This window comes from Schistocerca americana, chromosome 2, assembly GCF_021461395.2.
Source record: "Schistocerca americana isolate TAMUIC-IGC-003095 chromosome 2, iqSchAmer2.1, whole genome shotgun sequence".
Lineage (NCBI taxonomy): Eukaryota > Metazoa > Arthropoda > Insecta > Orthoptera > Acrididae > Schistocerca > Schistocerca americana.
Window position 1 is genome coordinate 522150816 of NC_060120.1, and position 17280 is coordinate 522168095.

The 17280-nt window shown below is 40.5% G+C and overlaps 1 protein-coding gene across 1 annotated transcript in view; it reads right to left on the reverse strand.

Annotated features, from left to right (window-relative positions):
- Positions 1-16136, reverse strand: part of LOC124595304 — a 103051-nt gene extending 86915 nt beyond the window's left edge. The window contains exons 1-2 of the mRNA XM_047133991.1: positions 15969-16136; positions 2553-2883 (exon numbers count right to left, since the gene is read on the reverse strand). Of these exons, the coding sequence (XP_046989947.1) occupies positions 2553-2883; positions 15969-16122 (485 nt within the window). The 5' untranslated portion in view covers positions 16123-16136. The remainder of the gene's footprint in view (positions 1-2552; positions 2884-15968) is intronic.
- Positions 16137-17280: the final 1144 nt, after the last annotated feature.

Here is a 17280-nt window from a genome sequence, read left to right on the forward strand (position 1 = left end):
ATTTGTTTTTCCGAGGCGTCTCCATAGTACTTGCATGTTGTTAGAATCTACCAGTAACAAATCTAGCTGCCGGTTTCTCAATTGCTTCGATGTCTTCCTTTAATCCGACCTGCTGCAGATCCCGAACACTCGAACAGTCTTAACAACGACTTGCACTGGTGTCCAATATGCAATCTCTTTCACAGATGAACCACACTTCCTTAAAATTCTCCCAATAAACCGACTTCCCTACTACAGTCCTTATATGCTCATCCCATTTCATTTTGGTTTGCCACGCTACACCTAGATATTTCTTCATCATGACCGTGTCAAGCAGTACACTACTAATACTGTAGTCGAACATTATTGGTTTGTTTTTCCTATTTATCTGCATTACCTCACATTTTTGTACGTGTAGAGATGGCTGCCGTTCATCACAATAACTCCAAATTTTGGCTTACTCATCTTGTATCCAGACCTTCCCATACACCACAGCATCATCAGAAAACAGCGGCCGACTGCTGCTTACCCTGTCCGCCAGATGATTTATGTATATAGAAGATAGCAGATGTCACCTCACAATTCCCTGGGGCACACCTGACGATACCTTCATCTCTTATGAACACTCACCGTCGAGAACAACATACTGGGTCTTATTACTTAAGAGCTCTTCTAGCCACTCACGTATCTGGGAACCTAGTCCGTATACTAGTACCTTCGTTAACAGTCGGCAGTGTGGCACCGTGTCACGTGCGTTTCGGAAATCTAGGCATATGGAATCCCTCTGATGCCCTTCATCAAAGGTTCGGAGGATCTCACGTGAGAAAAGGGCAAGCTGGGTTTCGCATGAACATGGATCCTGCAGTAAACCTATGTTAAAGATAATGGCTTGTAATTTTTCGGGTTCGTTCTTTTATCCTTCTTATACGGGACATTTCATAAATAATACAGAGGTTGGTATTACTGCGGATTGTTTGATGCAACAACAACGAGAATTACATCAAATTTAATTGGTAGTTTGAGGAAGAAGCACAGTTTTTGTTTTTTCGGTGTGTACTCTGATCTGAAATTGACGAGATGTAGAAATGGACCCTGTGGGGGACTTCGGTAATGTGACTGTTGAAGACCAGACGTCGTACATCAAGATCCACAGTGCGTTAAGTGAAGTTTGTATAGAGTTTACAGTGCACCCTAGTACAGTTTCACTTTGCATTAGTCGTTTCAGTGGAGGTCGTATGAGCGTAGACGACAATCCAGAACTCAGAAGGCCAAAAACGTCAACAGAAGAACGAAGTGCGGAACTTGTGGCAGACGCTCTTCAAGAAGATAGCTGTACGACTTGTGAGTAACTCTCTGAAGCCACAAGAATTCCCCCGAACTCGATATTCCGTATTATGGCTAAAAATGGCTCTGAGCACTATGGGACTCAACTGTTGTGGTCATCAGTCCCCTAGAACTTAGAACTAATTAAACCTAACTAACCTAAGGACATCACACACATCCATGCCCGAGGCAGGATTCGAACCTGCGACCGTAGCAGCAGCGCGGCTCCAGACTGGAGCGCCTAGAACCGCACGACCACCGCTGCCGGCTATTCCGTATTATGAGAAATAGTTTGTGGAAGAGAAAAGTTTCTGGGACTTGGGTCCCACACTGATTGCTGAAGAGAAGCATAAACGTCTGGACATTATAACCTTGCTCAAACAACGATTCGGCAGTGAAGATCAAGCATTCTTGTGTCGAATTGTTGTTATTGATGAAACCGGAACAGAAATGACAGTCCAGTGAGTGAAAATCTTCATATTCTCCACTTCCAAAACATTTTCGACTCGTTCAATCAGAATTCAAGCAGTTGATGATGTTTACTTATGATTACCAAGGAATCGTCATGACTGACGGAGTCCCTCGTAAAAGAAGTGTGACAGCAGTGTATCATCGTAAATTCATGCAAAACGTGAGCAGAAAAATGCACAAAACCCGTCGTCATTTGCTCAAGGCTAGGCCGCTCATTCTCTATGACGATACTCGCTCGCATATCGGCAGTGCTGCAACCCATAAACTGCGCGAATGCGAATGGAAAGCGTTGCCCAAGCCTCCCTACAGCTCGGACATGAGCCGACCACACGTCTAATTGTTGTGGAACCTGAAAAGACATACATGGACGTCGTTATCTTTCTCTGGAAGAGCTTCCTACCATCGTTACTCAGGACATTCGATAGACGAAAGGAAGAGGTCTTGGATGGAATAATAGGGCTTCTGAGATGTTGGGGTTCAGTTATACAGAAGCAGGGAGAATATATTCAAGGACTGTAAAGATATATTGAAAAAGCAAGAAATAAGTAAATGTGTAAGTGGAACAAAAAGTTAGTGTGCATCATTTATGAAACGTCCCTCGCGTATACAGGAGTCACAAGCGTTTATTCAATGTCTCGTAGGAAGTGACCAATGTTTACTGATGGACGTCAGTCTGAGAAAATAAGAAAAGTAGTTGGCAGCGTAGAGAATAAATTTAAGAAGCAGAGGAGCGGATCAGGCGTACGATTACTAGATGTGGCCTTTAGTGGCATACTCACCCGTGTACACGGCAGGAGTCGATGCAGTCGGTAGCGATGTGGCACGGAATGTCTATATAGAACAGCTCCCTGGCCTGCTGTCCCTGAAGGCCGCGGACCGCCGCCAGGGCGCCGCCGCACCCCTCTTCTGCCGTGGGACCCGGGGATCCCCCTGCAGGCCGCGGGACTCCCCCTGTAGGCCGCGGGACTCCCCCTGCAGGTCGCGGGGCTTCCCACTCCACTGGTGGGGAAAGCCCGCGGCTCCAGCTGCGCGGCACCAGGCGTGCCAGGGCCAGCGCTGCCACGGACGGCGGTGCGAGGGTCTCGCACGTCTCGTGCACCCAGTAATCATCTGTGGAACGTTGGTCAGTCACCGTGAGGCTGTACCAGCTGCTTAGACAGGTTTTATTGATCACAGGTTGAAGTTTGCAGAAAAGGTAACAGTAACCAGCCACCTTTTACAGTGCGCTGTTGCCGGTTTCGAATCGATAGGTTCATCATCAGACGGCTTGTTGACGTTAAGGTACATCTTTTTGTGGCAGTTGTGGATTAATTTCCTCTTTTATTCCCCCATGTGCTGCAAATTTCTTGGAGTAATGGTGCCCTACAACCAAAATACGACGTGATAAACTGTCTATTTATCTGTAACTGTGCCTCATACCAATTTCAAACGATGCAAACAGAATACTATAAATAATATTTTATTTACTTACTTTGAAAATAGCGCACAATTATGTTGCAATGCAGACTGCTTGTTTCGTGCATACAGAAGACTGTATAAAACACTTTTTGATACTCACTGTTGACTATTTTAATCCATAATGGGGAATAAATAGGGATAGAAATGAGATACAGTAAAATGTTTGAGATAAACGTTGCAGATGGGGTGGCAAACATGGGTCACACATTTCTACTAATGGTGGCCGGTACATGAACGTGATTTAAAGTTTAGTGTTTCTCTTTTTGAATTGTATCCATTCTGTTTGATTTAAGATTTGAAAAGAGCGAAAAATTTTGCTTTTAAAACGATACTTATTCAAGATCATAGCCTTGGTTAATGAAGGTCAAATAAGCAAATATGTGTTTAGTTGTACTAGGGATTAACCCGGGATAGTGGAGGGATAAAGCACAATATAATGTCAGATAGAAATTCGGAGCGACGTCCTGAGGAATGAGATGTGATGGAACTCAGTCAGCGACTGTAAATTAATGATCTATATCTTGTGGATGTTTGTGCTGTTTTGTAGATGCCAAAATAACTTTTATAAGTTGCGTTGTATTTATTTTTGTCAATAAATACCTTACTTACAATTTGAAGTTGGAGTTTGTCTATGTTCTTTCCAAATCCGACATCATAAATAGGGATTTCCCTGAAACAGAACTCAGCCTTCGAATGACCGTCAATAATTACCTTTAAGATCACTGTTATTGGTAATCATAGGTGACCCCTCATGCCCCTTCTAATTTATATCTAACTGTGTATTTTGCTGCATTCCTCCTCTATTCCGAGTTAATAAGTAGCACAACTAAAAACAACTTTGCTTATTTGACCTTCATTAAACCTTGTCATGACTCTGTATAGTGTATTTCGTAGGTAAAAGTTGCTACTCTTTCCAAATCTTAAATCAAATATTAGGTTTCCCATTTAAATAAATAAATTTATTCTCCAAATAGTCTTGAAAATGACGTTGTAAGTCATGGCAATTAGTAGCAATGCGTTACCCTCTTTGTCAGTTGTATCTTTTATCTAAGGCATTTGGCTGTATCTCATTTCTATTTTGAGTTGTTCCCAATTATGGATTAAATAATCAATCTTGTATGTGTACACACTCAGTGTAAGCACCACTCATGAACATCAAAAAACTTACTACATGGAAATGTGGCTACTTCACAACCATAAAAATGCTAAAGCTGGCCACGGTGGTCTCGCGGTTCTAGGCGTGCAGTCCGGAACCGCGCGACTGCTATGGTCGCAGGTTGGAATCCTGCCTCGGGCATGGATGTGTGTGATGTACTTAGGTTAGTTAGGTTTAAGTAGTTGTGAGTTCTAGGGGACTGATGACCACAGCTGTTAAGTCCCATAGTGCTCAGAGCCATTTGAACCATTTGAAAAATGCTAAAGAATTTCATTCTCAGAGATATTTTGGTATGTACATTGATGTGACAGTAGAAATTTTACAAACTACAAACGTTTCATTACTTGCAAGTTATACTAAATGACAACTGATGAAAATCAAGATGAACAAATAAACAAGCCAGTTTGTTATAAACTGTTACTGGAATGGCACATCAATATTGTAGTATACACAGCAAGCAACGTAAATGATGAGGGATAGACGTACATAATTGAATATCACAATAGTGGACATTACATTAAAGCTTCATAGCTCGTTGAAGACATTGTATGAATAAGCAAGGTGTTATATTTTATGTACTGTTTCAAGTTGAGTTAGTGCCTGCATCTTGTTACTGTGAAATGGTGTTGTGCTTATTTTAAACTAGAAAGCGGATGAATGAAATTTTCAAGAAAGGCGCCACTGACTAGCTCAGTCTATTCATTGCTCAGACTTCGTGGTGATTTGCTTTTATGTACATGTATTTCAATCTCTTCAAGCAAATTCATAAAGCCACATTTTCCATCATCATGTCATACTTGTATGTGGTCTTCAGTGCTTTTTACTCCGTGATTGTCGATAGTTGTGCACATTGTGCACATAGATTTATTTCTGTTGTTCAAACGTATGACATCTATATGCTCTTTCAAATGAGTCACAAAGCTCCTTTCAATTCATTCTATATAGTAGGAAGGGCAGCTTTGGCAGCTGAGTTTGTATCAGGCAGATTTTCTGTACAGGGGTTCATTATTCTTTAAGTTGTGAATTGCTATCTGCTCAAGATCTTTATTTATGTGGAAGCTTATCTAAATGTTTGTGTTTTTAAACAGATTGCGTTTTTGTTTTGTAAGATATGCTCCCTAAGAAAAGTAGTGCATATTTCTAGTGCTTTTTACTTTATTTTGTGTTAAGTGCTTTGTTCTCTGATGAGAAGCTTTGTTGTCTGAAAGTTTTTGGATTTTCGTGATAGTCTATCTATCGTGAGAGAGCTGTATCAGTATTTTGAGGCTATGATTTTATTGACATTGCTTTCTTTTTCAACTGGTTCAAGTGCAGTCTTACGTATGCCATTTAGCGTGGAGCTAAAATATGTCATGTTATGCTGATTTGGATGACAAGATGAGCTGTTGATACACACATCAGTAGTTATCGGTTTTCTATAATTTTGAAAATGGTGTTTGTGGTTCTTGTTGATGATTTTTAAGTTAAGAAATTGGTGCTGTTGCTGGTCTCATGTACAACAGTGAACTGAACGTTTCTGTTGATGCTGCTCAGATCTGACGCTAATGTGGCAATTTACCCATAGGTACCATCAAAAAGAATTATTGTACTATGAACATTACCTTTTGTAGTAGATGAGTTGGTTGTTTATGTGACTGTTAACCTTGAAAAATGTTTGTTCTAAGTGGCTTATGTAAATATCTGCTAACATCCCAGCTAGGCAGCCACTCAAGTTCTAGTTACATCAACACTATCAACTATTAAAATCACAACAGCATGAAATGAATAAACGTCAACATGGCGTCAAGTGCACCACATGTTTCCACGGGAAAACGATCAGTGTTTCAGCTGACCGTCAGCACGGCGACCGTGGTGGTGGGTACCCTCAACGCGGACACAGAGAAAGGATCGCCAGTAATGGTGTGCTGCACGACGACCTTCTGAAAGGTTAAACACGTCGTCTTTCCACACGAGTCCCTGTTCTGACTTCAGCATCACGACGGACGTTTCCCTGTGTTGACGCTCCAAGGAGAGAGAAGGTTGTCAGGTTGAATTCGCCACTGTCATGCACGCCCAGCACCTAGCGTCGTACTACAGTGTGCCATCTGACACATATTTCATATCCGTTAATTTGGACAGTCTTCACTCCACTTCCGACTTCTCAAGCCGATGACTCTGCCATATGTTCGAGTCAGGCATTATATTTGCACAAATAAGTTCAAGACTACATGGTGCCCATGCTGTCACGCCATTCTTCAATACGGTGGATACAGAGCTTAGAAGTTTCCCCTGATCAGGATTTTCCCCAGTTCTGCCAGCCACTGTAAACATTTTGTCGCAGGTTGCTGAGAGACTGGCAAGCCACCAGTCAGCAGCCACTGACCTCTGAGACAGAGCTGAGGTAGCACTGAACGACATATCCTCCCCTCACATCCAAGCACTGTTCGACTAGACGACCAGCCAGTTTAGAGCCACAGCTGATGTCAGAGATGGCAGAACTGTGTACAGGTGCACTGGAAGAATGACTTCCTAAGTTACTCTGGCCATGAGGTAATTAGTCTAACCTTGTCTTCGTGGTGCCTAAGCGAATGATGCGTAGGTGGCTCTAGTTTAATCACAGAATCCTCACTTAGTACTGATCTTGATACTTCGTAGTCTCTTGTGGTGTAGCTGATCTCCATCTTCTGCAGTATTGCTTCTGCAAGATTCCCATGACACCCTGAAAGAAGCCTATGACCATCCGTTTTGCCCTCTTGTGTGTATGTTTGATGTCGCCAGATAGTCACATTTGATAATGATCCTATACACTCGAGTAACAACCGTTTTATTCTCATCCGCATGTATACACTGATTCCTTTTCCAGTTTTCTACTAACGGACCATAGTCTAGTACTTGCTTCTCCAGCTATTATTCCAGTGTGACAGTACCACATCATATCTCCACAAATTGTTATACCCAACAATTTCTACGAGCTGACATGTTCCGATTTGTGACCTGCCGAATTTTTTATTTATGAACTTTCCATCCAAGTTGTCCCTCTAGACACCAGTCTCAAATCGTATCAGCATCTGCAGCTTTTTCATGTAGCACTTCGATATAGACACCTCCACAACTTGAGGTTTGTGTTAAAAGTTTCTGCTAGGTAATTAACACAAAACACAAATATTAAGAGTGCCAAACTAATTCTCCGTGGTTACTTCTACGTATGTTGGAGGACTCTCTATCCATGCTAAGTCGGCCATTTAAAAAAATCATTTCATGAACAATTTGATAGCACTCCATTTAATAACTATTTCTGTGATCATTAGTTATAATTTACTTGTAAGTCAATATTGACTCCCTCTGATTGCCTTGAACCGTGGTCCATCGCACAACATGTGCAGGAAACTTCAGTCTTTTTCCGTATGAACCAAGTTTTCCAGGATCTATAATTGTTACCACGGGGAAGTGAATTCTGTTTGAGGTACTTCGACTTTCCAATATGTTATGCAACAAATATAAGACTTTTTTTATATTAAGGGTTGAAAGTCCTTGACGTTAAGATAACAAATAACTTTTTATATAGATTAACAGTTTCTGCTGCACAAAAGTCATCTTCACATCTAAGATTTAAAATTGCCGAAATGAATACAGCAACATAAACAGCTTATACAAACCAAATTACAGATCCAAAATACGAAATTTCACACAAAGCTATAGCAAAGTTCAATGCATATAACAAGATGCGTACCATAAAAATATTCTTGATATTGTAATTACCACAACAGCTCAACACATCTTTAAAATCTTTTGTAAAAGAGGCAACATCCATACATTATGTGTAGGTGAAAAAACTTTATATCGTTCATGACAAATCAAGTACAACGAAGGTCATAAAACTGAAAAACGTCTGTTAAGGTAAGAAAGAGGCAGTGAAAATGAGGGAACATATTGACAAAACTCAGAACTATCCACTAGAATGAAGATGTACATGTAACAGTTATCATCTTACTTAAGACGTTATGCTTTAAAACTTAGTAACTGACACAGTTTAATCGCTATTTGTGTTATCTTATAGAGGAGACTATCGTAAAGTACGTTATTACAACATGCCATATGAGTATAGTATTGCAGCTGATGGTCATTACAATGCTCAAGAAACACAGTATTTGAAATACACATCACCTAAACATGAGTTGCCACAACTGCAGTAATGACATGTCTGATGGCTGCTACCTTTGATGAGCTGCTTGAGGCGATGATGTCTAGACGGTGCTAGCAGACGACTGTGTAACTTATGTAAAATTTTAATATTCTAATGAAATTTAAATGAAAAACAGGATATAAATATATTTAAAATTCACCAGTACAGTCCATCTTAAAAAATTGAACGACCAGAGCTCTGACTGATAATAACTGATAATGAAATGACATAACTGAAGATAAAATGATAATAAGAGCTTACTAAAGGTATAACACATATTCAGTATTTATCACAAACTAATATGTACACACACCATCATAAATTCTGTACAATATGCTGTACAATATAAGATGTCTTATTGCTGCACAAGGGTACAGCAGTTACTTAATGTGCCATTGCCACAAAATGTGATTCTGAAGCAGCTTCTGATATTTAAATAGATAACAAATATTAACGATTACAAAGAAACACGTGTGATAATGTTGTCAATAAATTAAGTAAAAATAAACAATTCTTTAGAAAAAACTATAAAAAGGAAAGTAAAAGATACATTTCAAGGCCTTACAGCGGGATTATATCTGAAGAAACTGAGCACTACATTAAATAATGTAATATCACAGTAGGCTTCAGAACTGACAATATCTTGAAATCACGTCTTCAGCATCAAATAGGACCAAACAGGAATCAACTTGAATACTCAGGACTTTCATACTGTTATTTTATATTTAATATAAGCCAGTAACCAAGGCATATGTTGAGACTGACACCTGGTTGAACTGCTGCTACATCTTTTCAGGCACATGTACGTGATGTACAATGCAGATATTCAGGAATACGTTATTATACTCGGTTCTAGATAGGCAGATTAATCATTTTAATTCCTAACTTATACCTGCTATAATCTACACCTTGGCAACATTACCACTTGGCATTAGGCAACAACTACGACTCGTCTTTACAACTGTTCTCTGTATACATACATACATACATACATACATATATATATATATATATATATATATATATATATATATATATATATATATATACCGATGTATATTGTAAACAGCAGTTTACTCATATTGGTTTCCTGTCATTTACCTGCTGCACCTGAGACCTGGGTAACATTACTACCTAAGCCCTGAGCGACAACTTATTGCTAGCTGCAGTTAGTATATACTACAAACTCGTACATTTATCATGCCTGTGGAAATTGAGAAAAGCAGATAAGCACACTAATCATATAATTATACTAGGATTTACTGTTAAATTGTTGGCAGTAATCGATGTATCGTTACATTCACACCTAGCCTTCAAAAATTACATCATATTCTTTTCAAACACATGCACATTACAAACAATACAGACATACAGAAATAAATTATCACGCTTTGTCTGAGGGAGACAGTTTTATCACACTGGTTGCTATTTTACACCCGTTTTAACCTAGACCTTGGGTAATATTAACACCTTGAATTGGACGCATACGAGGACTGATTTCACTGGTGCAATGTTCATAGCACATAATTACTTAATCTGCACGTTTCTGCTCTTAAGAGCGGGAATGTCAACCTGGTGGTGGAGAATATTAGTATCATGGTACTGAGCCACATGCAGTTTTATACATTAAAAATGTGTTTTCATGTCCTTTGCAGTATCACTTATTTCGTATCTTTTTTCTCTTGTATAGCTGAGTAATCTGTTGTTATTACTTGTTACCGTCATTATGAGAATAATTGTCTACCTTTTTTTGATTTCATGTATGGTCCATAATTTATTTGATAATGATGTTCTTTATATTATGAGAACGTGTGTGCCACTTAAACAAAGACACGAACTGCGCCCAGCAAATCATTGTGAATTACCACTTTGGTAGGGCATTACATAAAATTAGATCACTTGTTTCATATAAGTTTATTAAGCTCTTATTGCCGTGTCATATTGATATCAGTTAAAGCCCTTTTAGTTCAGTTATAAGATGAGCTGTACTGATGCTAATAAATCAGCTGCAAATACATTTATAGTCTGTATTTCGTTTAAATTTCATTAGGATATTAAGGTTTTACTTGAGTTACTCAGTCGCTTGCTGCACCATCTAGCGAGCATCACCTCAAATACTGGAATAGCGTGTGTCTTGCGCCCACATATACATCAGCACCACATCTTGATGCATATCTGTAAATGAACAAAGGGACAGGCTGTACAGCAGCAAGACGTCATGCCTGCAGCGTCTGTTGATGTGCTACGTCCTCTGCCTGTCTCAGACCGCCAGCTGCACCGTACACACACAGAGACGTCACGTGCCTTGCCTGTGAGAGTCAAATAGCATACGTGATCAGTAAGCATTTTAGTGCAGTAAGTATAGGGGCAATGATGTGAGAACTGAAGCTGTTGCTAGAGTTGTAAACGCTTCGACATCTACACATGCTGCAGAGTGTAGTTCGTAGTACGAATTTTTGATGGTGCTACATCACAGTGCACATAAAACATGGAGATTATCCACACATCTATAAATCCAAGCAGGTAAGAGTCCCAAGCTGACGAACAAATCCATATATTTTGTACATAACTCACCTCAAAAATCGGAAAAGTGTTATGGAGGAAAATAATTGTAGATTGGATGGGAGAGGCTGATCGGTATTTATGCAAGTGCATATTGATAGTTGCGTAGCGTGGTGAAACTTAATCACATTTATGCAAATAATGTTTTATGTTATAGTGTTAGAACACTATGTCGTTTAAGGTAATGAATTACGTCTGCTTGACACGTAGATACAATTATTTACCCAAATCTGTGCTGTCAAGGCAGCCATGTATCAAAAGATGTGTAGCTATCCTTTCCAGCCCCATGATTACTGTCATGGAGACAATGGGTCTTGTCCTTATTCTTAACACAAGCAAAGAAAACCTCTGGAAAGCCGGTAATTATGCAAACCAAAGCAACCGCAAATAGCCATATGTTGGTGTATGGGTCGAAAAACGCAGGAATTTAATGCATTAAAGAAAACACGAAAATTGTTAAAAATGGTGGCATTGCATATAAATATGAAGAGAATCTTATAGCTTGGAGCAGAATGACTCATGTGGTTGACACTGTGTATTATACTATTTGTTTATAGTTCATCTATACTTTTTAAATTTGTTGCTTTAAAAATTTTTCCTATTGGTACTACATGATAAAATGCGATATACTGGAGGTTGAAGTTATTTGTATTGAATGTAAGTAATGTATGTAAAATACTGTCAATAAATTTCTTCAGGGTTTGAGGCCGCATTGTCATCTGTAAAATTCCGGCGTTCCGGCGACTGTTGCAAGGCATCTTCCTCAGGGTGTATTGCAATACAGTTTGAGGAAGGCGGCTTGCAACAGTCACCGAAACGTCGGAATTTTACAGACGACATTGCGGACTCAAACCGTGAAGAATTTTATTGACTGTGACAACGGCCTCGGAAGCCTACGTTTACATATGTAAAATAATATCTAAATAGTTTATTACGTTAAACAACTTCTTGATGATATTTTGTATTTAAAATTTTTGTGTGTATAAAATAGTCATAAATAATGAGAGTAATAGCTTTTAAAAGTAAATTCCTGTAAGAAACAGATTTTCTTGAAGTGAAATGTTCAGTATAAATAAGTGTGTACTTTTGTATCTAAGTATTTTAGTATTTAAGTTGGTTGGTTATAAAAAGTCAATATCTGATTTCCTTTTCCATTAGACACAACGTATGGTCAAAGCCTGTAAAAATGGTAACTCTACTGATTAGCTTTTCCTATTAACAGGACTACCCTCCAATAGTGTACTCTGGCTAGCAACATCATTCGCTCGAAATGTCCAGAAGGCTCTTCAAAAAATCGACAGTTACATGGCGCAACATCATCCATAAAAATTGGCTGCAAATGGTCTCCAAAAAGCCAAACATAGTCATTTTCAACCATTGATCGGTTCCTTTGGACCAGAGCACCTCGTGCATTCCATATAAACACAGCTCACACCATTACAGAGTCACCATCAATTTGCACAGTGTCTCGTTGACTACCTGGGTCCATGGCTTCGTGGGGTCAGCGCCGCACTAGAACCCTACCGTCAGCTCTTACCAACGGAAATCTGACTCATCTGATCAGGCCACGGGTTTCGAATCACTTAGGGGGAAACCCTATGGTCACAAGCTCAGGAGAGGCACTGCAAGCAGTATCATGCTGTTAGCAAAGACACACCGGTGATCGTCTGCTGCCATAGCCCACTAACGTCAAATTTCGCCGCACTGTCCTAACGGATACATTCGTCGTACGTTTGTCCTACATCGATTTCTGCAGTTGTATCAGGTAGTGTTGCTTGACTCTAAGCACTGAAAACTCTACTGAAACCTCTATGCAAAGACCGCTGCTCTCGAACGTTAAGTGAAGGCCGTCGGCCACTGCGTTGTCCGTGGTGAGAGGCAATCCCTGAAAGTTGGTATTCTCGACACCCTTTTGACACTATGGATCTCGAAATACAGAATTCCTTAACGATTTCAAAAATGAAATGTCCGATGCATCAAGCTCAACAATCACTGCGCGTCCAGCATCTGTTAATTCCTTTCGTGCGGGCATAATCACGTCGGAAAAGTGTTCACTTGAATCACCTGATTACAAACGACAGCCTCGCCAATGCTCTGTCCTTTTACACCTTGTGTACGTGGTACTACCGTCATCTGTATAAGTGCATTTCGCTATGCCATGATTTTTGTCACCTCAGTGTAATTTCATGTGTCAGTAACTTTAGGGCCTTCTGGCGCGCAAAAGCTTTTCTTCCAGCTGATTACCTTACGAAGGGATAGAATAATAATTGGCAAGTCCGACTGAAATCTTTTTGAGTAAATGCGTGAGAAAACAGACAGTGAGAGTCCTCTGCTGCGAAGTTAAGAAAAAAAGAATGAGACTTAATATCTCTGTAAAGAAACAGACGCTTAGCCGCGAGGAGTGACCTCAGACCCGTACAAGTACGATCTTTCACAAAGGAGCCGAGATGAGGTTATCTCGGCGGTCGTTCTCCTCAACAAGCATTTAAACCATTTCCTATCCACTGCGGGTTACCGCTATTTCTGAAGATGTCGCCCGTAATCTATGGCACTATCATTACTTCTGATAGGATTGCGGGTAGTTATCACTGTTAACCGAAAATAGGGACTCCATCGAAGTACTTTTATTTTAGTTATGCAACTTCAACGTTACAGTAACCCACATCTCATATGAATAAATATAGTTAATTTACAAATGGAAGAACTTCACACTCTTTGTATTCGCTACATCCATTTACAGCTGCTCTGTATTGTAGTGTGTGAATCTACATAATATGTGAAACGCATAATTATATACACTATATAAAGGGCCCGAATATGACAAGATACTTCACAACCTCCCCGCGAACACGCCTCAATGTTCAAAAAAATATCCGTCACGTCTGGCAACCTCTGCTTTCCACCTAGTCTCGCACATATGGGAAACGATTTGGACTCAATAAAAACGTTATCACAGCTATGGACGGGTATTTTTCAAAGCATACTTCATGATGAAACTTCCTGGCAGATCAAAACTGTGTGCCGGACCGAGACTCGAACTCGGGACCTTTGCCTTTCACGGGCAAGTGCTGTACCATATTTTTTTTCTTTATTAAAACAATCATATAAGCACAAAAGTACAAAAACAAAATAATGAAGTACAGGAACTGTTTCAACGCGAATTGTATCCTACAATAGACTGAAGAACACATTTCAATATAGTACCATATAGTGCCATTTGTAAGCTTACAAAACAGAACACAAATGTTAAACTGAGAAGAGCATCTTCAGTCCAGACAAAGACATAGAACGAAAACGCAAACATATGAAAGAGAAATATATATATATATATATATATATATATATATATATATATATAATTGTCAGAATTAGAATTGCAGTTCTGTCGATTGATTCACAACCGTCCAAATTCTTCACAGAAAGTCATTTGGAGCATACAAACAAATAACAAAGACATGCACAGGCAACATAAATTAAGGAAAACGTCAAATGAAGTTAATAACACCATTGAGAAGTCGGGAGCAGTCCTAGGAACAGGTGTAACCCCTTGTTCGTTGTGTAGTCTTGCACGTGGTTTGTGTCCTTACCGGCGTGGGGAATTACCCTACGCCTTGTTTTTCAAACAGTATGTCTAACATGTTACCAAACATCGTCCTGAAATTTGGGTAACGTTTCATCTTCCAAAGTGCCGTTCTCATATCAGCCTCGAAACTAATGACATTATCTTCACTATTGTGGGTGATGATATATGTCACAAATTGTCCTAACATCCACATCACGGTGTTTTTCTTGGTAGCTGGAAAATGTTTCGTGTCCGGCCAGAGCAGGATGTCGGTGCAGTGGCTGGCTGGGCTGCTGCGGGTAATCAGGCCCAGCCTCTGCTGCACCCATTTCCAGTTAATGGGATGGCCGCCACAAGTGAAGTGATGGCGTAAGGTGTCGACTAGACCACAGCGGACGCATTTATCACTGTCACATAAGCCGATTCTATGCAACCTTTCATTAGTGGGTATAACATCGTTTACCACTTTATACCATGTGGACCCCACCTCAGCAGTGTGGACGGTTAAACTTATGTTGTCCCAAACTGCCTTCCAATGAACACTCGGGCATTTAAGTTCAGTGGGATTCTGGACTATTGGAGATGTCCATCTTTTTAATAGCAGGTGCGTCGTCGGTAAATCCTGCGTGATATAATGTCCATCAAAATAGCTTACTTCAAGAAAAAACTGCTTCACATGTCGTAGTTTGTAATGTACATCAATGGGTGGGTGCAAATCGGTGGGTTGTAAGGTTTGGAAGAGCCAACTGGTTACGCTGAGAGGTTCCTTGTCCAACAAGTTGGTGATTCGTTTAATATATAACGCAGTACGCTTTCCGTTAATGTCAGGCATATTGAGTCCGCCAGCCTGTCTGGAAGACGTCAGCGTGGTGTATTTCACTTTGAACAGATGCTCTTGCCAGATAAATCTATTAGAGAGTCTCATCACGTGTTTGGCCTGCATCTTAGGGACTGTAAATATTTGGTCCGTATAGTACGCTATACTGAATGTATAACTGCTTAGGAGTCGCATGCGTTGGAGAATGTCAACGGACCGCCAATTGTTTTCATAGATGGCACCTTGCATTTTACTGGTGACCTACATTATTGAGCCACCCAAGCACGACTCACGGCCCGTCCTCACAGCTTTACTTCCGCCAGTACCTCGTGCAGCTATTCCCCTAATAAAAATAGTTCTTTCCTGCTGAGCCGAGAATGTTTTACTTCAGTACTAGCAAGTGAAACCATCTCTGAGTAGCTATGACTGTATGTTCGATGACGAAACGTGAATCGATACTGTACGAGACCGTACTCACCGAAACCTTCGCAGTAAATCTTCCAGATCACTCCTTCACCATCACAGATTCCGTCGGTGACGTAGTCGATGTCGTTGCAGACACAGTCGAGGCTGGAGGTGACATTTCTCGCCAGCAGCGCCAGCAGCGTCGTGGCCAGGCCTGCTGGATACATCACTGACTGTTGAGACTGAGGCGGGAACACAGAGTGGGCCGCGTCGCTGTGAGCACGGGCCCACAGTATAACGACAAGTGCGGCGGAAGTCTTTCCGCAGGACGATTGCACCACAGGAAGGATGACACCATCAGCCCGGATCACAGGCACATTTCTTTATGCCTTGAAGGTGACCATCCGCCAACACAAAGCCGACAGAGAAAATTACTCGATCGATTTATACGTACGTCTGCGTCACGCTTTTAGGAAGACGGTGAGTTTCACTAAGAGATTTATAGGGGGCGTGAAGAGGACACAAAAATCGTCTGGCCTGCCCTTATTTAGGACTAAATCGCAAGCTGATTGTACAAGACAGAACTTACTGTGAAAATAACTGTGTTGATCACAGTGACGATGAATATAAAAATGGCTCTGAGCACTATGGGACTTAACATCTGAGGTCATCAGTCCCCTAGAACTTAGAACTACTTAAACCTAACTAAGGGCATCACACACATCCACGCCCGAGGCAGGATTCGAACCTGCGACCGTAGCGGTCGCGCGGTTCCAGACTGAAGCTCCTAGAACCGCTCGGTCACAACAGCCGGCGACGATGAATATAGAGGGAGTCCCAAAATAATGTAAACAGTTTTTAACATTGAATATCTCTTTAATTTTTTCATAAAAGGTAGGAATACAATTTCTGCAGGTAATAAATCAGAAGGCGGCGAAAACATAACAACGTTTTATGTTGTTTCAGGATTGTAAATAACCAAGACGGTATAGCTGGATCACGGAAGTGGGTACTGGAGTGTTACTGAAAAAAAAAAAAAAAATGTGAGTGAGATACGACGTCATTGGAGAATTGACTTTGGAACACCAGAACCAACAAGGGTAAGGATTACAGACACGAAAGAGTTGAAGCAATAATTCATGCGTACACACAGTCCCCTAAGAAATCTGTGAGATAATGCTCTCGTGGGACTGGGGTCTGAAAAAGGAGTGTTCATAGAATTCTGCGGTCTCGGAAATCTAAGCTTTACATTCCAAGACTTTCCCATGCTCTTAACGGGGATGATACCGATACCGATAGGGAAAGTGAATTTTGCGAGTATTCATTAGCAAACGTGCAGAACATTAACGTTTCAATGATCTAATTCTCTGGTCGGATGAACCGAG